The sequence below is a fragment of the Ovis canadensis genome, chromosome 18 (assembly GCF_042477335.2).
Source record: "Ovis canadensis isolate MfBH-ARS-UI-01 breed Bighorn chromosome 18, ARS-UI_OviCan_v2, whole genome shotgun sequence".
NCBI lineage: Eukaryota > Metazoa > Chordata > Mammalia > Artiodactyla > Bovidae > Ovis > Ovis canadensis.
Window position 1 is genome coordinate 45004133 of NC_091262.1, and position 22914 is coordinate 45027046.

A 22914-nucleotide genomic window follows, 5' to 3' on the forward strand; every position below is an offset into this window, starting at 1 on the left:
CTCTTTGTGACCCCATGGACTGTAGCTCACCAGGCTCAGACTTTGTCCATGGGATTTCCTAGGCAAGAATACTGGAGTGGCCTGTATAGGAGTAGGAAAATCCAGGAGAGGGTGGATTTCTGGATGCCAGTAAAGAAAGTACATTGGAGAGGAGGTCAGATGCTTTTATTAGGACAGGGAGACTGAAAATCAAGAATTGTTGGTGGTCCAGTGGTTAAGTATCTGCCTGCCAGTGCAGGGAGGGGTTCCATCCCTGGTCCGGGAGGATCACACATGTCACGGAGCAGCTAGAACGCACACGCCACAGCTGCTGAAGCCCATGCACTCCGGAGCTCATACTCCACAAGAGAAGCCACTGCAATGAGAAGCCCGCGCCATCTAGAGAGTAGCCCTTGCTCACCACACCTGGAGAAAGCCCACACGCAGCAACGAAGACCCAGCACAGCCAAAATAAATAAATAATTTTTTTAAATAACCTTAAAAAAATTGACCAGCAGATTTATCAACAAGTAGGTCGTCAATGACTTCAGGGAGGGCAGTTTTGCAGAGGTGGAGACCAAGGCTTGAGTGAGGTGGTAGATTCTGGAGAGAATGAAAGAGGAATTGGAAACCGCACATGTACACACCTTCACACCTTTTCAGATGAAGGTGCTGTGAAGGAGCAGAGAAATAGCCAGAGGTTTGTGATGTTAAAGGAAGTAAAGCTTCCCCACAGGGGAAATTGAGAAAACCATGCCTTGAGTAAGGAAGAGCCGAGGGGATCTGATCCCCACGTGGCTCCCATGGCTAGGATATGGACAGGATGGATGTCTTGTCTGGAGGATGGAGGGAGGACAGAGTCGGTGGCAAGGCTGCAGATAAGAGAGGGGCTGGGGGATGGGGAGTGTGGGGAGGTTCTCTTGGAAATGTTTCAGTTCCCCTGGGGCAGTTAGGAGGAGTTCATCCACTGAGTGTGAACACAGGCATTGGAGGGGTGAGGAGAGAGAGGAGGGCATCAGTAGTCATCCAGGAAAGCAGGAGCGTGGTGGGATTAGGGGATGGATGTGGGATTGCCATGCTGCACCGAAGGCTTGCTTAAAGTCTGTGGTCCTGCTAGAGCCAGCTTCCAGAATTTGCCCTGTCTTGCCTCAGTGTGTTCACATGCTGCTTTCTCTCTTCGGTGGGTCCTTCCCATTTCTCTAGTCCCTCCTCTGCCCAGCAGACCCATGATTCTGCAAGGCACAGCGTAAGCAGCAGCTCCTCTGATACCTCCTTCCCTCCCTTTCTTCTCACCGGTGCCCATCCTTCCCCCCAGAACTCTGATCGTGTCACATGAACAGTATTTGCTTACATGGCGATTGCGCTAAGGCAGGGGTCAGCAGACACTTTTTGCAGAAGGGCAGATAGTGAATATATTAGGTTTTGTAGACTGTTCGGTCTCTGCCACACTATTCAGTCTGTACAGATTGTAGCACAAAAGCAGTCAGACAATACATAAAAGATGGGGTGTGACCGTGTTCCAATAAAATGCTGTTTGCCGAAACAGGCGGTGGGCTGGATTTGGCCTCTGGGCCATAGTTTGCCAACCCCTGCTCTAGGGAATGGCAGAGATGATGTCTCAGTTGTCTCAGGAGCCGCCGTACCTGGGTACCAGTTAGGGGCTCAGGAAATGTTTAAATGGACGATAGAAGAGTGGATGTGCATGAATAAACATTTAGGCCTGTCCTACTTAGATGGCAGAACCGTGTTCCCTCAGACATGCACATTTTAGTCTGTTTGTCAATGGACTGTCATTACACAGTCACCCCGTGCCTAGGGAAGGATTATACACGGGAGCATGAGCCCTCGATACCCAGGAAAGATCAGAGATGGCCTTGCCACCCACTGCATCAATGCTGAACTGCCACCCTGGCTAGCCAGCCTTGTTCCTACTTGTTCCCAGGTACACAGACTCCCACTTCAGAGGGACCAGCCTCTTCACAAACAGGCCCTCCGTATTCACCCTCCCTCTCATAGTTCCTGTGCTTCCCTCCAGCCCAGCATCCCTCAGCTCCTGCAGAGAATGAATAGTCACCAGGTCTCTGTCATATGCAAGGCACAGTGGGAGAATCAGAGGCCCTTCCCTGAAGAAGCTTACTCAGTCCAAGCATCCCTTTGGGAGTGCCCTCTGCCTACCCTCACCATACTCATACCTGAGCTCCTCCTTGAAGCTTGCCAGAGCCACCCCAACCCACCTGATTCCCCCTTCTTTTCTATTTTTTTTGTCCCGAGGTTTTGCACCACACTGGGCTTCTCTTGGGGGTGGATTCACGTGTAAATCTCCTCTCCCCATTCATATTGGCAACCAACAAAGACCAAGGACAGCAGAGTGTGTTTTTGTTTCTTTGAGCTCACACTGTCCAAGAGAAGCATAAACCACACACACAGTTTAAAAATTTTCTAGTAACACATTAAAAAGTTAGAAACTGATGTGTGTGCGTGTGTGCTCAATTGTGTCCAACTGTTTGTGACCCCATGGACTGTAGCCCACAAGCCTCCCCGTCCATGGAATTTTCCGGACAAGAATACTGGAGTGGGTTGCCATCTCCTACTCCAGAGGATCTTCCCGATCCAGGGACTGAACCTGCTTCTCCCGTGTCTCCTGCATTGGCAGGCGGATGCTTTACCACTGAGCCACCTGGGAAGCCCTAAAAGAAACAGGTGAGATTAATTTTAATGTATTTTTAATAACAAGTATATCTAGAATGGAGAAGGAAATGGCAACCCACTCCAGTGTTCTTGCCTGGAGAGTCCCAAGGACGGGGGAGCCTGGTGGGCTGCCATCCACTGGGTCCCAAAGAGTCAGACATGACTGAAGCGACTTAGCAGCATATCTAGAATATTATCATTCTAACATGTGATCAATGTAAAAATGATTTTATTCATATTATTCATAGGTCTTCGGTGTGTATTTTGCTTGTACAGAACAGCTCAGTTTGGGCAGCAACACTGCAAGTGCTCAGTAGCCACATGTGACCAGTGGCTCCCGCGCTAGAGTGCATAATTCACGCAGGGAGGGTGGGAGGTGCCTGGGAAGTGGCCGCATCGAGTCTTCCTTGTGAAGGGCTTTCCTCCTACTCTCTGACACCATTGGATATTGTATTGGGGACTCTGAAGAGCTCCAATACTATAATCCTGTATGTCCCAGCACAGAAAAGAGTTCAGCAAGAGGCAAAGTGATAGATAAGAAGTGATTGATTAGAATAGGACACTTGTGAGCCTTACAAGCAGGCAGGCAAGAGGATGCTGCACCCTGAGAACTTACGAGGCTATAGTTTTATAATCGAAAGAAAAGTGGGGTGGGGGAAGAAGAGCTTCTTTGTCTTTCCTGAGTAGACTCTGTGCTTTCGTCATCAGCTCCTCCTCCAGGTTGTGCAGGAGAGTTTTCTTGACCCCACATGGTCAAGTTAGGCCCACAAATTATTGTTTTCTGTGTGTGTAGAGATCATGTCCTAGGGATCATTAACTGAGTTCACTGAGCAGGATTTGGGTCTCATGACATCTGACCGGGGATTATACCCATGTCCCCTGCATTTCAAGGCAGGCTCTTCACCACTGGACCACAAGAGAAGTCCTTAAAGTATCTTCATTGAGAAACATTTGACATATAAATATTGTAGAGAAAACTGAGATTTAAGAGCTTGCTTTTACTCAGATGCTAAGTTACAAAGCTCAAATTTGAACCCAGCTCTGGGTTGGCCTAAAGCTCAACATTCAAAAAATGAAGATCATGGCATCTGGTACTATCACTTCATGGGACATAGATGGGGAAACAGTGGAAACAGTGTCAGACTTTATTTTTTGGGGGCTCCAAAATCACTGCAGATGGTGATTGCAGCCATGAAATTAAAAGACGCTTACTCCTTGGAAGAAAAGTTATGACCAACCTGGATAGTATACTCAAAAGCAGAGACATTACTTTGCCGACTAAGGTCTGTCTAGTCAAGGCTATGGTTTTTCCAGTAGTCATGTATGGATGTGAGAGCTGGACTGTGAAGAAGGCTGAGCACCGAAGAATTGATGCTTTTGAACTGTGGTGTTGGAGAAGACTCTTGAGAGTCCCTTGGACTGCAGGGAGATCCAACCAGTCCATTCTGAAGGAGATCAGCCCTGGGATTTCTTTGGAAGGAATGATGCTAAAGCTGAAACTCCAGCACTTTGGCCACCTCATGCGAAGAGTTGACTCATTGGAAAAGAGTCTGATGCTGGGAGGGATTGGGGGCAGGAGGAGAAGGGGACGACAGAGGATGAGATGGCTGGATGGCATCACTGACTCGATGGACGTGAGTCTGAGTGAACTCCGGGAGTTGGTGATGGACAGGGAGGCCTGGCGTGCTGCGATTCATGGAGTCACAAAGAGTTGGACACGACTGAGTGACTGAACTGAACTGAACTGGGTCCAAAGCCTGTCCATAAAATAAAATATTTAAGTTGGAAGGTTCATTAGAAAATTATCCAAACTGTTATCTCCATGAATATCACTTGTGTTTTCAGCACCAACCCCCAGTGTCTGGCTCATCCTAGGAGCTCAACTATTTCAGTGAGCAAATCTGGTCTCACTTTACAGATGAGAAATTGGGAAATGAGAGGAGACTTTTCCGACTCGATGGAAAAAGGGACGCCAGGGGCTAGAACCCACCTTGCTGATTATCGCTGCGCTGCTATTATTCCATGTCGTTCTGTCACGCAGGTGATCAGCCCCCCAAACCATGGGAGTTTTACATCTGAAATTCTCTTTGTATTTGCAGGGACAGGTTTTCAGCAGGCATTTTCTTCCCCATGTCCACAGCCTCAGAACTCGCCAGAAATCTTCCTTGCAATTCCCATCTCCTCTTAATTCCACCCTCCAGCAGCTGAGCCTGCTCAAGGACCTGGACTCCAGGTCTCCACGTGAAGCCGCATAAACCAGCAAAGCTCACTGCATGTGGGCACCACCCCCAGCTTTCATCTCGGGTCACACTTGTCAGGACAACTCGAGAGGTTTCCTTGGCTGGAGGGCAGCACGACTCTCCAAGAGGGTCATGCCAGCAGCTGCCTGCTGTGCCTGGATGCCTGCCCTGGAGCCTGATTGGGAAGGCGCCCTCGGGCTTACTGCAGGCCCAGCCAGTCAGCATCCTCCCAGGGAACTCCTAGCAGCCTCCCTCCTGATCAGGTCATAGTAAAGGTCATAGATTGTATTAGAAGCTTAGAACTGAAAGGGAATTTAAATATCATGCACCCTAGTGCTTTTCTAACTATAATGTCCTACAAGTCTCCTGGGAATCTTGTTAAGATGCAGATTTCTGATTTCATCAATTGCAACAGATATACCACTGGAAGCTATGCGGGGGTTGGGGGGGGGGGGTTGGAGGGAGGGGTGGTGGTCACATGGAAATGCGCTATACTTTAAATTTTTCTTTAAATTTTAAAACTGCTCTAAAAAAATAGTCTATTAATTTTTGTAACATCCTACTGAGTTCCAAGAGGAGATCATTTGCTGGGTAATTGCTCAGTCATGTTTTTCCTTAGGCACAAAGATGACCTTGCACATTCACTGCTGACGGCCCCTCCAAGGCTGCCTCCAGCACTGACTTGCTGAAAACTGACCTCGAGTTTGATGGGTTAACTGAGGAATACTTTTTGAATGCAGAAAGCATACTCATGGGGCCATCCAAGGACCCTGCCTCATTTTTCTGCCTTTAGAAAAGCTGCTGAACTAAATCAGGCATATAGAAATGTGCCTGAGAGATTTTTCTTTTATTTTTTTTAAGGATTTAATATAATTTTTATCCTATATTGAGGTATAGGCTTACAATTGTTGTGTTAGTTGCAGGCGTATAGCAGACTGGTTCAGTTATACATATACTTTTATCTGTTCTGTTTCAGATTCTTTTTTTCCCATATAGGTTATTACAGAATAATAACTCTAACCTATAGTAGAGTTTCCTGTGCTATCTAGTAGCTCCTTGTTGATTATTTTATATATAATAATGTGATGTATTATTCCCAACTTCTGATTTACCCTTCTTCCCCCACCTTTCCCCTTTAGTAACTGTAAATTTGTTTTTGAAATCTGTGAGTCTGTTTCTGTTTTATGGATAAGTTCATCTGTATCATCTTTTTAGATTCTGCATATAAGTGATACTGTATGGTGTTTGTCTTTCTCTGCCTGACTTACTTCACTTAGTGTGATCCTCTCTAGGTACATCCGTGTTGCTATAGATGGCATTAGTTCATTCTTTTCTTGACTGAGTAATATTCCACTATATACATGTACCACGTCTTCTTTATCCATTCCTCTGTCAATGGACATTTAGGTTTTTCCATGTCTTGGCCATTGCAAATGGAGCTGCAGAAAACATTGGGATGCATATATCTTTTCAGATTATGGTATCCTCCAGATACATGCCCAGGAGTGGGATTGCTGGGTAGTTAAGTTGTTAGTTTTCTGAGGAACCTCCATGCTATTCTCCATAGTGGCAGCACCGATTTACATTCCCAGAAACAGTGTAGGCTGTAGCCTACACCCTCCCCAGCATGTATTGTTTATAGACATTTCGATGATGGCCATTCCGACCGGTGTGAAGTCATGCCTCGTTGCTGTTTTGATTTGCATTTCTCTAATAATTAGCAACATGAAATATTTTTTCAAGTGCTTTGAGGTTTTTTCCTTTCAGTTTGCTAATATGAACCCTGGCCTTAAGGAGCTTATAGCCTAGAATAGAGTCTAAACCTCTGTAAGACAAAGTAGAAAAGTGGTACACGCCCTGAGTGATGTACAGCTGAAGTGTACAGAAGAGAGAAAAGAGATGGCTCCCTGACACCGCGTTCAGGTGCAAGCAGTGACACTGGGTTATAGAAGGTTGGATGAGAGAGAGATTATGGTTGGGACCTGTGGAATAGGGGGATCCGTGTTCCTGCCGGGAGAGTTCCTTAAGCAGAAGCAGAGGGTGGATAACTGTGTGCCTGTGTCTGTGCATCGGGAACAGTGGTGTCTGGACAAGGTGGCTGGAACACAGCACAGAAAGAGGATGAGGAATGGCTTAAAACGTTGAGGTCAGGTGGTGGAGGGTTCTGAACCACAGGCTGAGGAATTGAGACCACGTTCAGTAAGCAGTAAACCATGAAATTAAAATATGCCTGCTCCTTGGAAGAAAAGCTATGACAGACCTAGACAGCATATTAAAAAGCCGAGACATTACTTTGCCGACAAAGGTCTGTTTAGTCAAAGCTGTTGTTTTTCCAGTCGTCATATATGGATGTGAGAGTTGGACCATAAAGAAGGCTGAGCGCCAAAGAATTGATCCTTTCAAATTGCACTGGAGAAGACTCTTGAGAGTCCCTTGGACTGCAAGGAGATCAAACCAGTCAATCCTAAAGGAAATAAACCCTGAATATTCACTGGAAGAACTGATGCTGAAGTTCCAATACTTTGGCCATCTGATGTGAAGAGCCGATTCATTGGGAAAGACCCTGATGCTGGTAAAGACTGAAGATAAAAGGAGAAAACGGCAGCAAAGAATGAGATGGTAACACCACCCACTCAATGGACATGAATTTGAGCAAACTTCGGTAAATAGTGAAGGAGAGGGAAGCCTGGCATGCTGCAGTCCATGGGGTCGCAAAGAGTTGGACATAACTGAGCAGCTGAACACCACCAAATCGGTAAGTAGTGGGGACTGAGCAAACCCCAACTTAAGCAGAAGAGTTATGTGGTGGCTGCACGTAAGATGTGTCAGAGAAGAGAAGCCTAGAGGTAAGGATCCTCGTCAGGAGACTGCTTTGAGGAAGATTCGAGAACCCAGGCAGTTGGAATCTGTCTAGTCTGTCTTGGGATTCCCACAGCCCTTTTCCTGTATCTCTCATGCACACTTACCAATTTTTAACCTTATGTACGTTTTTTAGTTTTAAAGTAGAGTTAGTTCATTATTAATGAAAATGAGACAATATAGAAACATATAAAGTAAACAGTTCCTTGTAGTCCCACCACCCAGAGATAACGTCTTTTAACATTGTGGGTCTGTCCTTTCAGATTGCTTTATATATACATCACAATATATGGGCTTTTTTTTTCCCCCCCAGATATGAACATAGTTTAAAGCCTACTTTTTCTAATTACCTTGTAGTGAACATCTTTTCTTGTCAAGCAGTATTTCTAGATTTTTGTTGTTGTTTTGGTTGACTTTTGGTTTTGCTTTCCTAGTTCTTAAAATTGTGGTTAACATATACATAACATGAAATGTGCTGTCACTGACAGTATATTTGTATCATTGTGCAACCATTAATATTATTTAGTTGCAGAACATTTTCATAACCCCAAAAGAAAACCCTGCAATCACTAAGCAGTCATTCCCCATTCCTGTCTCTCCCCAGCCCCCAGAAACCATTAATTTGCTTCCTATCTCTAGAGATTTATCAATTTGAGAAATTTCATGCAAATGGAATCATGCAGTATGTGGCCTTTTGTGTCTGGCTTCTTTTATCCAACATAGTGTTTTCAAAGTTCATCATATCTGGATTATCCTTGTCTTTTTTTTTTTTTTTTTAACGAAAGATGCTCAGGAACAAAAAGCAGTGAAATGAAACCTCTCCTCGAGAATACCACTTCTTCCCCCTACCTCCCTACCTGTTAATAACTTTGGATGCAGCCATCTGGACCTTTTAGATGAATGGAGGTTGATAGGAACAATCAAGCGATGACTTTTTTCAACATATTCTGCTGTGTCTCTCCTCCCATCACCTGACATGAATGTGGCAAGATGCCTTAGCTTTTCTAGTCACTTTCAGGATTTAAAAAAGTGTTAGTTACGTCTGACTCTTTGCGGACTCATAGACTGTAACCCACCAGGCTCCTCTGTCCATGGAATTCTCCAGGCAAGAAGGCTGGAGGGGGTAGCCATTCCCTTTTCCAGGGGATCTTCCCAATCCAAGGATCAAACCCGGGTCTTCTACATTGCAGCGGATTCTTTACTGTCTAAGCCGCCAGGGAAGCCCTTCAGGATTTAGGACAGCCTCATTTTCAGGTGTTAAAATATTCCATGTAAAGGAAAACTTCTGTCCAGGCTACGCAACCTGACCTACAGGCCAGCCTTTCTGCTCCTTCCCACCCCGAGTTCCCTGTATTCACCCGGCCTGACTCAAGGATGCTTTGCAAGTTCCTTAGAAACCCACCTTCTGTTTTCTGCCCACTCCAGCCCCTCTGGGTGCAGTAGGGGAGCTGCACGCACTATTCCACTGGATTCTTGCCTAACTTCAGAGGGCTACCTTCAGTTCCTGCTCTGGACACTGTGTCCCTGGCACCCCTCTGGTCCTCTTGGGCCGAGTCCTATCAAGATGTCCACAGGAGTCCATAACTGTAGTCCATAACTATTGCCATATTTGTGATCAGCTCACATCCTTCCAGTGGCCTTTCTAGATTTGGGGAAATTCCCATATTGAGTCCACCCCCATGCAAGGTGGCAGCCTCCCTTGCAGCCAGGATACAGCTGTGTGATCTGTCTCTGCCAATTTTTAATCAGGTGGAGCTGGGACCTGGGAAGCTGGGGAGGAGAGGATGTGGGTGTGGTGCGGTGGCATCAGCGATGCTTTTCCTGGAGCAGCACCAGCGTCCAGTCCATGTTCGTGACCATAAATGTTTGATACCTGGCGCTCTCACCCACCTGGAATTCAGCATCCTTTAAAAACGTATACTCTGCTTCAACTGTTGAGTTTAATTTTCACTAAGGTCCTTGACTGATGCCATACCCCTGCTTAGCTTGGTGGTTAAGGGCAGGTTCCTCCCACCAATGTTCTCTGTCCTCTCCTGGCCACCTCCCATGTCCCAGTCAGCCTGGGCATCTGGCATGGGTTTCTCTAGCCTTCTCTCTCACAGGCTATCAGGAGCAGTAGCTACTAGACCAGCTTGACCATCTGTTAGTATATTCCAAATACATAGCCTGACATCTCTCTTAAGAAAATGTGAGCATTTACTATCTTTATCTTTGACTTTAGGGCATCTGCCAAATTCTGGGACCACAGGAAAAGTCCCATTCCACACCTTGTCATATACATATTTCCTCTATATATTATGTAAGTGGGATCATCATCTATTTATCATTTGGTAACCTTTTTTATTGTTACATTGCAGGCAACTTTCCATGTTATTCCATTTTAAAAAAATCAGCTGTATTGTTGAAAGAACTATTTACAAACAATAAAAAGCACCCATTTTAAAAGCACACTTGGAACCATCACCACAATAAAGATTTAGAATATTGCCAGAAGTTCCCTCATATTCCTTTGCAGTCAGTCCTTCCCAGTTTCCATTTAACCTCGTCCTTTTCAATAGCTGTGGGACAATCCCATAATACAGAAGTTCCTTAATTTATTCACCTAGTCTCCTATTGATAGACATTTGCATTGCTTTCAATTTATTATTTTATTGATTTCTTAACACATATTTGTGGAGCACCTACTATGTGCTAGGTGTGGTGATATTATATAAATTCAAGAAACTTCTATATGTATGTATGCATCTGTTATTCCCCTAAAACATATCTTCTAACAGTTGAATTGCGGGGTCAAAGAGTACACATTAAAATAATTTTGACAAATATTGTCAAGTCACCCTTCAGCAAATTTCCAACAATTTTCACCTCTATCAACAATGGCTCAGACCATAAAGAATCTGCCTGTAATGCAGGAGACCTAGGTTCAATCTCAGGGTTAGGAAGATGCCCTGGAGAAGGAAATGGCAACCCACTCCCGTATTCTTGCCTGGAGAATTCCATGGACAGAGGGGACAGAGGAGCCTGGCGGGCTATAGTCTGTGGGGTCACAAAGAGTTAGACACAACTGAGCAACCAACACACATATGTATCTCAATGATGTGCATGAATGGCCATTTTCTCACGCACTCATCAGTACTACGTATTATAAATCATTCCTAGTCCATTAGGAGAAAAGATGGTTTGAATTTACGTGTCTTTGCTTACTGATAATGTGGATCCACTTTGCATCTGTGACTTTTATTTGGTTTCTGGAAATCACTGCCCCAGGAGCCAAACTCCCTTGACTTCACTCAGAGTGAGGTCATGACCGGATTCTCTCCACTGAACTGGAAGGACATCCTGTCCTATTAGAAGTGGGACAAAGGTCACCCTGTGATTCCTGATGTCTCCCTGCTTCCCCTGGAACAGCCACTTCAGATAAAGCCCCTCCAGGTTGGGGTTGGCCCTAGTCTCTTCCGTGATTGGACCTGCCCCTGCAGATACCCCTGAGTAGGTCCATGTCATTTACACTTCAAAGCTGGCAGAGAGTGTGAGTGGAAATATAGATACAGATATAGATATAGTTCCTGGTCAACTAGATAAAAATCATTATCAAAGGATAAGAATTTTAGCAAAGTCACTCTCTTTTTAACAAGTAAGTATATACAAAGAACTGACTCATTAGAAAAGAACCTGATGCTGGGAAAGATTGAAGGCAGGAGGAGAAGGGGACAACAGAGGATGAGATGGTTGAATAGCATCACCAACTCGATGGCCATGAGTTTGAGCAAGCTCCTGGAGTTGGTGATAGACAAGGATGCCTGGCATGCTGCAGTCCATGAGGTCGCAAAGAGTCGGACATGACTGAGCACCTGAACAGACAAACAAAAATATCAATGTGTGGGGCTTCCCTGTTGGCTCAGATGGTAAAGAATCTGCCAGCAGTGCAGAAGACCCAGGTTTGAGCCCTGGGTCAGGAAGATTCCCTGGAGAAGGGAATGGCAACCCACTCCAGTATATCAGTATATAAGTTAGTGCCTGAAATATGACTGGAAACTATTAGAAGGTGACACCAGAATTTCCTGTAATCCCCCCCTGCACATTGGTGCTCTCCCATCCTCATTTCCAGGGAAGTCAGATCTCCTTGGATAGATCACTCATAACTCCTGGGATTGGGCAGGAACCCAGGAATTGGTTATGTGGCTGGTTTAGTTGGGAGGGTTAGGGTTTATGGCACAAGGAAGAAAACAGAATCCTCAGGGCATTAACTGTTCTGAAACAGCTCATAGAAATACTGTGAGAGGGTAGTTCCTAAGTCAACTAAGTCTTTCCTTGTGGTGCAAGGATATTTATTGCTATTTTTGGTTTCACCCTTGTCCTCTATTTTCACTCCAGTGCTCCATGGGGACAAGGGTATAATTAAGCAAGTATTTGGACTTATCTTGTCCACAGACACCCTCAACAGCTTGCAAATGATTAAGACGTTCCCTTAAAAGGGAACTTTAAAAGCAATCTTGTTTTAACTCTTAGAATTTAAGATATATAATTTTTAGCCCAGTCATCTCACTTCTGGGAATCTATCCCATACAAATAAAAATACCATAATGAAATGTATGCAAGATCCTTATTGTAGTATTTTTCACAGGGCCCAAAATCTCTGAAACTGCCTGTCAATAGGGATGTGTGTGCACACTAAGTCGCTTCAGTCGTGTCCAGCTCCTTGTTACCCTATGGACTATGTAGCCTGCCAGGCTCCTCTGTCCATGAGATTCTCTAGCCAAGAATAGTGGAGTGGGTTGTTATGCCCTCCTCCTGGGGGTCTTCCCGACCCAGGGATAGAACCCACGTCTCCTGTATGTATATTAAGGGAGAGCAACAGTGAGGCAGGTGAAGTGGGCAAATGAGGGGGAAGTGGGCAAAAAACACATGTGCCACTAAAGACATGAATTTTATGATAAGCAATGTATATAGTTATATATTATACGTGTGTGTATATATATGTATATGAATTAAGAAATTAGAAAAGTGTATATCTTTCTCTATTGACCAGAAAGGATTTCCATTCTATATTGCTAAGTGATAAAAGCAAATTACAGAGTTGATTTTATTTTGTTAAACACAAACCCCCCAAAATTAGCTTATGTCTGTGAGTACATGCTTACATAATTCTGAGCAAGGATTTCTACACCTGGGTGTTAACATAGGACCTCAGGGGAGACGTGGAGGGTTAAAATGCAGGCTGGAGAGAGGTTATCTTTAATATACATATATACGAAGATGTATATGAAAATATACATCTTTGCTACATCTGGCCAGTCCCTTAAGGTGGATTGTAAATTTGATTAGAAACACAAGACTAGATGCCAACGTTGATTCTAAATTAGGTCATGTGGTTATTGGTAATAGTGCAGGCTCACCTTATCAGCAAGTGATTAAAAAGACCAAAAGCTGTTCATTTAGAAGCCAGATATTGGCCATAAATAATGAAAATCAGAATAGCAGGTCAGAGGCTCCTAACTGGGCAACTCAGGACTCGGGCTTCTATTGAAGAACTGTGCACAAAAAGAAACACCTATAAAAGAAAGGTGAAATAATAAAACCTTTGTATCATGGTTAAGCATTTTTGAAACATGTTTACTATAAATTTCAGAAAATTTAGATAAAATTGTGCTTCACTTAAAAATATATACATATGTGTCTTTGTATTATTTTGTGTGTTGCAGTGGACATTTATCTATAATGTATCAGTGATCTGTTACCACAGTAACACCACATAACAACCATTCCCAAAACTTGGTGGGCTTAGAGAAACAAACCTTTCCTAACAGATGGCTGAAGGAAGAAGACTGTACCTGCCAGTGTGAGTGATATTTATAAGGAAGTTTACAGCTTTCAAAACACTCCTTTGTAATGTTTTGTTCTTCTCACCTCTCTGAATTTTAATTTCTATCAGTGCATCTGTCTTAGCACTAGCCCACGAGTTTTCTGAGTGTCTCTTTTATCTTGATAACCCCAGTCTTTGGTATACTTCTAGAGGACACCAGGTGCTAATAAATGGCTAAAGGATGATTTTGAAAAAAAAAAAAAAACAAGTTTTTTTCTAGGTCATGGGTCTGTGGCTCTGCAATTTAGGCTGGGCACAGCTGTGTGACTCTTCTAGACTTGACTGAACTCACGTGTCTGGGGTGGGCAGGTGCAGGCAGCTATTGGTCGTCCTTGGCCGGGGTGACTGGGCATGCTGGCTGTCATGGAAACGTGTGAGAGAGGGGGCAAGCCCAGTCACATGCGTGCTTTCATGTTTGGTGATGTGGTCATTGGGGTTCTACAGCGAAACAAGAGCAACAGGATATATGTGTGTGCATGTGTGTGTTTCTCTGTGTGTGTGTGTGAATAAAGAGATTTATTATAAGGAACTGGCTCACGGGATTACGGAAGCTAAAAAGTCCAGACCCAGTAAAGCCAATAGGATCATTTTGAGCCTGAGTCTGAAAATAGAAGGCTGATACCCCAACTCACAGTCAGTGAGGCAGAGAGAAAGAATTCTTTCTTACTAGCTTTTTATTATCTTCAGGCCATCTACAAATTGAGTGAGGCCCGTCCCCACTGGCAAGGGCAGCCTCCTTTACTCAGTCTACCAATTCAGATTTTAATCCCATCCAGATATATCCTTTTAGACACACCGAGACACACTGTCTGACCAGATAGCCCCTTGTGTGTCCAGGTGACACATAAAACTAATCATCACAGTTCCCAATCTATGTTGACAAAGCAAGTCACATGGCCAGCCCCAGCAACAGGTGAGGGGGCAATAAGCTATGTGACTGTCCTTGTCCATTTGAGCTGCTGTCACAGAAGGCTGTAGGCTGGGGGCCTTCTTACAGTTCCGGAACCTGGCAAGTCCAGGGTCAAGGTGCTGGCAGACCTGGTGTCTGGTGAAGACTCTCCTCCTGGTTTGTAGTAGGTGGTGTTCGGGTTGTATGCTCACATGGCTAAGAAGTCATCACTCTTGTGTTTCTTCTTATTGGGGTACTAATCCTGTTTGTGAGGATTCCTTCTCCATGACTTAATTACTTTTCAAAGGCATTACCTCCCAATACCACCAACATATGAGTTTTGAGAGACACATTCAGTCTGTAAGAACAACAAAAGGGGCATTAATACAGGGAGAGTGAGAATGGGGTCATTTTCGCATCCTACTACGGATGTACAAAAAAGTACTACAAAAGTATTGAAGAAAGAGGATTTCCACCCCCCACACACACCATTTATCAAAGAATAGTCATTTGTCTGGTGCCATGTAGAATTCAATGGCAAAGTTAATCATATCTAAGTTCTTAAATCTTTTAGTTAACATCATGTACAGCCAAAGATTTCTTCAGAGATTTGCAAAGTCTTACTCTTAAGATTTGCTTGACTAGAACAGGGAGTGGGGACGATAGGGGTCATCTACGGCAGCCCTAGCTCCTTGCTGTCAGTTGTCTAAATCACAGATACTTGAGTTCCCCAGGAGCTCTGCAGAATTCTGGAGGGAAAATGACCTCAGGCGGCGGGTGAGGAATCCCTGCTATGGGATGTCTTTTTCTTTTTTAAAAAAATTTTAATTTATTTTTTATTTTATTTTTTTTACTTTACAATATTGTATTAGTTTTGCCACACATCAACATGAATCTGCCATGGGTGTACGCGTGTTCCCAATCCTGAACCCCCCTCCCACCTCCCCCGCCACACCATCCCTCTGGGTCATCCCAGTGCACCAGCCCAAGTATCCTGCACCCTGCATCAAACCTAGACTGGCAGTTCGTTTCTTATATGATATTATACATATTTCAATGCCATTCTCCCAAATCATCCCACCCTCTCTCTCTCCCACAGAGTCCAAAACACTGTTCTATACATCTGTGTCTCTTTTGCTGTCTCGCATACAGGGTTATCATTACCATCTTTCTAAATTCCGTATATATGCATTAGTATACTGTATTGGTGTTTTTCTTTCTGGCTTACTTCACTTTGTATAATAGGCTCCAGTTTCATCCACCTCATTAGAACTGACTCAAATGTATTCTTTTTAATGGCTGAGTAATACTCCATTGTGTATACGAACCACAGCTTTCTTATCCATTCATCTGCTGGTGGACATCTAGGTTGCTTCCATGTCCTGGCTATTATAAACAGTGCTGTGATGAACATTGGGGTATGCGTGTCTGTTTCAATTCTGGTTTCCTCAGTGTGTATGCCCAGCCGTGGGATTGCTGGGTCATGAGGCATGGGATGTCTTTTTTTGCCCAGACTAGCCAGAGGCAAGGAACCCCTGGGTCCTTTGTTCCATCAGGGACAACTTAGGGAAGTACTCATTAGAAAAAGAAAAAAATGTTGGGAGCCAGGGAAGGATTAGAATGATGGTCCTCTTGATTTTCTTCTCGGAACATGAGAGTAATTTCAGATCTAGTTTTGTGTGATCTTGTTTTGTGTGTCCCTGTTTCATGAGACGGGTAGTAGTTGAGTGGCTGCATTATTTGGTAAGTGGAGAAGAGCAAACGGTAGAAAGTAAGAGGGATCCACAGAAGACTGGGCTGCATCTAGAAAAGAGAGCCACCGTGGGCTCCCTGCCCGCTTGGTTAACTCCACTCCACAGTGGAGTGGAGATCAGAGTGAGAGAATGCTCTCAGACATGATTGATTTTCTTCATTTTCACTCCTTGTTAACAGAGCAAGGTACAAATGGGTCAAGGTAACAACAAGGTTGACCTTGTGTTGCTGTACACAAACCTTTGTCTTTTAGAGCAAGAAACAGCCTCCTCCTGGGGGTGTGGAACATCGTATCTGTGAACGGCGCCTGTGCTCAGCAGCTTCTCCCTAGGAGCAGATTCTGCAGCGTGCTTGAGGATGTCAAAACTGAACCCCACACATACGCTTTCTAAATAAAAGAGCCCCAAGGTTTGGTAAGAGCACATCTTTTATCTCTCCTGCCAACCAGTTACCAACACTTTGGAGACCCAGGAAACTTCCTTCAGCAGAGCCTCAGAACCATCTCACAAGTGTCCAGACCTGGTCTGGCAGACAAGTGGTTATACACCAGACAGCTCCTTCCTGCTTCTTGCTTGCTAAGAGAACTGAGGTTTGTTTATGGTAACAATATGCCCAGCACCTAAAGGATGAATCACGACTGGTCTAGGATCTCATATCACCCCTTACTCCCTTGGCCAGCTGTATATTGTCCTTGGTTCTTTTGCAGCCATATGACCTAGCTATGCCCAAGAGACATTAGATGTTGACTAGAGGCCTTGGGAAGATAATACCAGCTAAATAAAAGACTTCGTGAGGAGAAAGCCTTTGATTGTTTCTTTTTGGTAGGAGCTAGTGTGAGGATGTGCAAGCTGGAGCCGCAGCAGCCATTCTGCAACCATGAGGCAACAAATATGAATAATGCCTCACGAGAGGAATGAGGGAATGCCAAGATACAAAGGGTTTCGAGTCCTTGGTGATATCTTTGAGCCCCTGCCTCCAGGCCTCTTGCTATGTAAGATAATTAAAAGTCTTTACTGCCTAAGTCACTGTTAGTCAGATATTTTGTTACTTGCAAGTAAAATTACTCCTAACTAATATAGCGTGTTATCTTCAACCTGGCCAGGATAGGTTTTGCTGACTATTTCACCATACTAGCTTTGTGTGCAAAATACACAGGGATAAAAATCCCTTCTATAAATTACCTCAAGCAGACTTTCTGATACAGAAGATCAGAGTGTGGTCTGTGGATCAGCAAGTCATTATTCTCTGGAGTTTTTTCAAAATATAAATTCTCAAGTTCCCACCCCAGACATACTAAATTAGAAACTTCGTGGTTAGGGCTATCGATTTGTATTTACATAAACCTTCCTGGTAATTCTGGTGCAATGGAATGTCTAAGAACCACTGATATTGAGGGTCAACTGGAGTGGCTGCATGTCAGAAACAGCTGGAGAACCTGAAGATTCTCACACTCCACCTGCACAGCTCAGATTCAGCATTTCTGCAGTGTAGCCTGTGAATTTATATTTCCCAAAAGGCCCCCAGGTGATTTGCAGTAAAAACAGCTTTGGCAACCAGTGGAACGCAGGTGAAAGCAGATCATGTATGCCACGGGGCTGTCACTAGAGTAAGAGATGAGGAATAGACTTAGTTGCCCCTGGGGACAGATGAGCCAAATTACGGATTTTCTCACCTGGTAGGTAAGGGAACTGACTTCTTGTTTTTAGAAGCCTTTTTCAGCTCTAAGATTCCTAGGATGCCAGCTTGAACTTGGCAGGTTTGGCTGGAACAAGCCTATATGGTTTTGGTAAATTACATAGATAGACTCATGAGCAACAAGTGGAATGGACGGAATTTCCTAAAGTTTAAAAAACAGCCTTCTTCCCCACTGCTGCCAGACCAAATAAATCCAAAACAGGTTTCCTCTTCTGCTTTCCCAGGTTATGAGACAGCAGGTTTGCACTGCAGATGTTCATTTATAGAGTGCTAGACTACACCTGCTTCGTGCTAGACTTGTGCTTTGGGCGTTATTTCATTTGGAAAATATTATTTTTAAAAAGCATCATCTTAAGGGATCTTGAACTGTGTTACTTGTTAAGGTTCTAAATCGCTGAAGCAGCCTACTCACTGTCCATCCAAATAGGATTTTAACCCTCTATCCTGCCTCATCTTTGCCTGTACTGGAGATGCCAATCATTTCTTCCTCATCCCTACATCTCCTTCCAGGAACCTGCCATCCCTGTTTCCAAGGAGCCTGCTCCCCTCTCAACCCCTCCTGAATGAGTGTTTAAATCTGTAACACGGTGAGAAATAAGCAACCACCACAAAACAAATCACTGATCGACTTTGGGAGATTATTTTGAAAACCAATAAATAAAGGAGGGGAAGTTAAGCATGTATCCTTCCTTTTCGATATGAACGGTACCTTAAGCTAATCTAATAGTTGACGAGGGGGAGTTTGTCTTCATAGAAGCTGAGAAATGAAGACAGAAAGATGAAACCATATGATCTTTCTGCAAGCCCTAATGAATTAATGGGATCTAGGAAGTGACCATCAGTGGCTGTTATGTCACAAAAGAAAAAAAAGACATTCTGTGTCTCTGAATGGAAGTCATGATACTGCTTATGAAAGTGAAAAAAAAAAAAAAAACAACTGAAGGTGAATCTTATTAAAGCTTATAGACTAATATTTATAGGAAATACGGAGGGCAGAGGAACATGTTAAATGAAACCAAAGAGATATAATCACCATAATCTAGACTATGGGAAACTTCATGAGACAAATGACCCAGTTTTTCCAAGAAATTGCGTGGGAAAAAATCCAGTACTGTAAAGCAATCATCCTTTAATTAAAAATAAATAAATTTTTTAAATTGCATGGGAAAGAAGTGAGATGGAGGGGGAAACCTACAGATTAATTAAGAATCCTATGAACCAATCATAATGGGTGGACCTTGTTAGACTCCTGATTCAACAAACCTTAAAAAATTATAGGAAAAATAAGGAAACATGAATAATTCCTGGATATTTCATAATATTAAGAAAATATTGTTGATTTAGTAGTTGATGATAGTTTGGTGGTTGCATCTTTTAAAGGAAATCCTTATCTTATGCTTAGGGTTACATATTGAAACATTTACAGTTGAATAAAATGACACCCAAAATTTCTTTCAAAATAATCATGAGGAGTGAGAAGGGGCAGTCTACAGAGAGAACTAGACAGTCCCTGTGATGTTAACTGTTGAAGCTGGGGGAAAGATAACTAGAAATTCACTCTACAGCTCTATATATTTGAAATCTTTCTTTCTAAAATGTTAAAGACATTTAAATCATTTTTATTTCTGTTTTTTGAATGTCTTACATGGGTCATATCAGTATAGTAGTTTATTACGTATAAATATAGATTTGTCAAGTTTTACTCGTTCATCACGGTCAAGGATACACAAAAATTGGGGGGTTTTGTGTATTTTACACTTGCATGCCCAACTGTACGGGAAGGTCCGTGGAAGCAAAGATCTTCCTAGTATATTCTCCAGAGAGTTAATATCTTGAATAACATGTAAAGGGCTTACCTGCAAATACAGCTTGTTAAAACACCATTCCTGGACTCCTGTTTGTGGACACCTCCACCCTGACTTCATTGTCAGTGAAGGATGGACAGTCCACGTGGGCAGTTCTACCACGGGGAGGGGTTGGTTTGCTTGAGGCTTTGTAGGAAGAACTGAAAAGATTGTGACTGACTAAATCTGTGCTATGGAATGGAGAACTTGATATATTTACTGTACCGTTGCTACTATAAATGCAGCAGGAGAGTTCTCATCTTTAAGTTCAGGCCCTCCTTCTGAAGGTATAAAGTAAGGTGAAACCCCCAGGAAGGTGTGGCTGCAAAACTTCCGTCCAGATTCTCCTTGCTATTGTCCCTGACTCTTGCTCCCGTGCTTTGTTTTGCCCCCAAAAACACCTGGTGTGAAAACAGTGGTCGCTATATTAAAGCTCTTCTGGCTTTATTTATTTATTCTTTTCTTTGGCTGTAGTGGGTCTTTGTCTCGGCATATGAACTCTTCATTGTGGCACGCAGGATCTAGTTCTCTGGCCAGAGATTGAACCCGGGGCCCCTGCATTGAGAGTGCAGAGTCTTAACTACCAGACCACCAGGGAAATCCCAAAGCTCTTCTGATTTTATAATGCTCTCCATCTCTCTTATTTCCAGTCCCTCAAAGTTCAGATTTCCCAAGATTTCCTCAATTTCCTTTACCTTGAGCTCTGACTTTTCTTAGTTACACAGAAGTTGAAAGCACTTCCCCGCTTTGCAAATTTACCATCAATCCTCTAATATTTTTCACTCCAGGAGCAACTTTTCCTTTGGCACCATGTGACAGTTCTGTCCCTTTGTTCATTGAGAGCTGAGTTTCAGGATTGCATTGCTAAGTCATTCAGTCAGGTCCAACTCTTTGCGACCCTATGGAGTGTAGCCTGCCGGGCTCCTCTGTCAGTGGAATTCTCCAGGCCAGAATTCTGTAGTGGGTTGCCATGCCCTCCTCCAGGGGATCTTCCTGACCCAGGGATCAAACCGCATCTGTCTCTTACATCTCCTGCATTGGCAAGTGGGTTCTTTATCACTCATGCCACCTGGGAAGAGCTTCAGGATTGGGAGAGGGTATTTATCCTGGATTGATGTCTTGTAGGAAAACCAGTTTGCAGTTGGAATGTAACTTATGAAAGGACCAGCCCTTTGAGTAACTTCCTTTTAAGTAGTGCAAAATCGCCCCAAACCTGGGTCTGTCTCCTTGTCTGTGTACATTCTGTTACTCTTTCCCAGAAGACTTCAAGGTGGTACTATAGTATCTGTAGAAAAGTATATTCTATTTACCTAATCCAGATTTTAAGAGGAAATCTTACACTCAGACATCCAAATGCTTTGGAATGTGCTCAGATTCAACAGACTGTGCAATTTAAATTTATAAAACAATAGCTCTGTTGATAAAAGCCAACAGTAGATGCCAGGCACTATTCCAAGGGTTTTACATGCATTAACTCTGTTAGTTAGTTCTATTATTATTCCAATATTTTATGAGTGGAAAAAAATGAGGACAAAGTTTATTATTAGAGACATACCACAATGTATGGGAGAACACACAGATAAAGTTTATTTATTTGAGGCAGAAATAGACATCAGGAGAGGAGTATGGATATCTTGAATGAGGGCCGCAGTAAGAGGTGATTTAAGTCCCATAGAGAGCAGGGGTTCCCAGCTGTTAGAAATGGGGCTGCGTGGCAGGAGGTGAGTGGCAGGTGAGCAAATGGGAAGCTTCTTCTGTATATACAGTCACTCCCCATTGCTCACATTACCACCTAAGCTCCGCCTCCTGTCAGGTCAGCTATAGTGTTAGATTCTCACAGGAACCCTTGTGTGAACTGTGCACGTGAGGGATCTAGGTCGTGTGCTCCTTAGGAGAATCATCCTGAAACCATGTCCCCCACCACCCCGTGGAAAAACCATCTTCCATGAAACCGGTCCCTGGCGCCAGAAAGCTTGGGGACCGCTGTTACAAAGGACCGTCCTTTCAGGTCTTTGTTTATATTTGGCTACTTATCTTCTCTTTTCACACCTGACTGGTCCTAGGACCCTCTCCAACATGTGTGCACAACTTTTTGCTAAGATGGATCCCACTGCAGAGGCCTATGGGCTGTTCACACTTATTATGGGGTGGTGTCCCCTCCCCTCTTGTCCCCCAAGGAGCCTCCCTGCGAAGTTTTCCTTGACCTCAGGAGTGGTTATCTTATCTCTCTACTTCAGCAGAGCTCAGCTTCCACCACTAGCTTTGTCCTTGGAGTGTCTGGGTGAGAACAAAGCTTCAATTTTACTCTGCTTGACAAATACCAGCTGACCAGCCCAGGGGCCCATCTATCTCAAAGCTCATGACCATAGGCAGCCTGGCTTTGAGGTGTGTGACCTCTCTCCTGGAGAGTCCCACTTGGGAAGAAGAGAGGGAGGCCTGGAAGAGTGGAGAAACAGCCTGCCAGAGGAGAGGGAAATCTTGGGAGAAAGAACTTTGTGGGAAAGCACTTGAGATTATTTTAGACAAACCTACTTTTTGAGATTTCTAAAGCTGAAGTATATAGAGTTACCCTGGTTTTTACTTGGCTATTTAGTAGAAAAAGCTGTGGTCCAACCTGGCTCTCTGCCATCTCCATGTGACGCAGAAAAGTCACTTTGTCACTCTGGGCCCATTCCTTCATCTCTAAAAAAGAGAGAAATCCTGTCTGCTGGTATCTGCTGTAAGTAATGATCAGAATCTGTTCACTGTTCCTTTGAAGGGAAGTCTATCTCAGAGAAAGTTCTAAGGGCTTCCATCTTTAGATGAGCTTAGGAGGGCTCTGGTTTGGCTTCTGAGTGTAACAAATTCCTACTATTCAATTATTTGTTTGCAGGGCACCACATTCATATGTTTTGTAGAACTCCTGCTTGGAAATGCTGACGTCAGGCTTCAAGACAGCTGAGCCCCACTAGACACCAGGAACACCCGTGGCCCTGGTTGCATCTTTCAACATGAGCAATCCACAGTAAGTAGCATTGGGATCTGCTCTCTGTGGATGCTGAGTTGGTATGTTGGGATCAGGGAAACAGCGAATAGCTCCTTCCCCAGCCCTGTAGAGATGGAGGG

General features: G+C 43.9%; 1 protein-coding gene across 2 annotated transcripts in view; it reads left to right on the forward strand.

Moving 5' to 3' along the window:
- Positions 1-22914, forward strand: part of TMEM266 (transmembrane protein 266) — a 127071-nt gene that overhangs the window by 36301 nt on the left and 67856 nt on the right. Inside the window, exons 2-3 of one of the 2 annotated variants that reach the window (XM_069560131.1) lie at positions 16524-16683; positions 22682-22813. In XM_069560131.1, coding sequence (XP_069416232.1) covers positions 22800-22813 — 14 coding nt within the window. In that variant the 5' untranslated portion in view covers positions 16524-16683; positions 22682-22799. The remainder of the gene's footprint in view (positions 1-16523; positions 16684-22681; positions 22814-22914) is intronic. The other variant, XM_069560130.1, reaches the window with a different exon arrangement.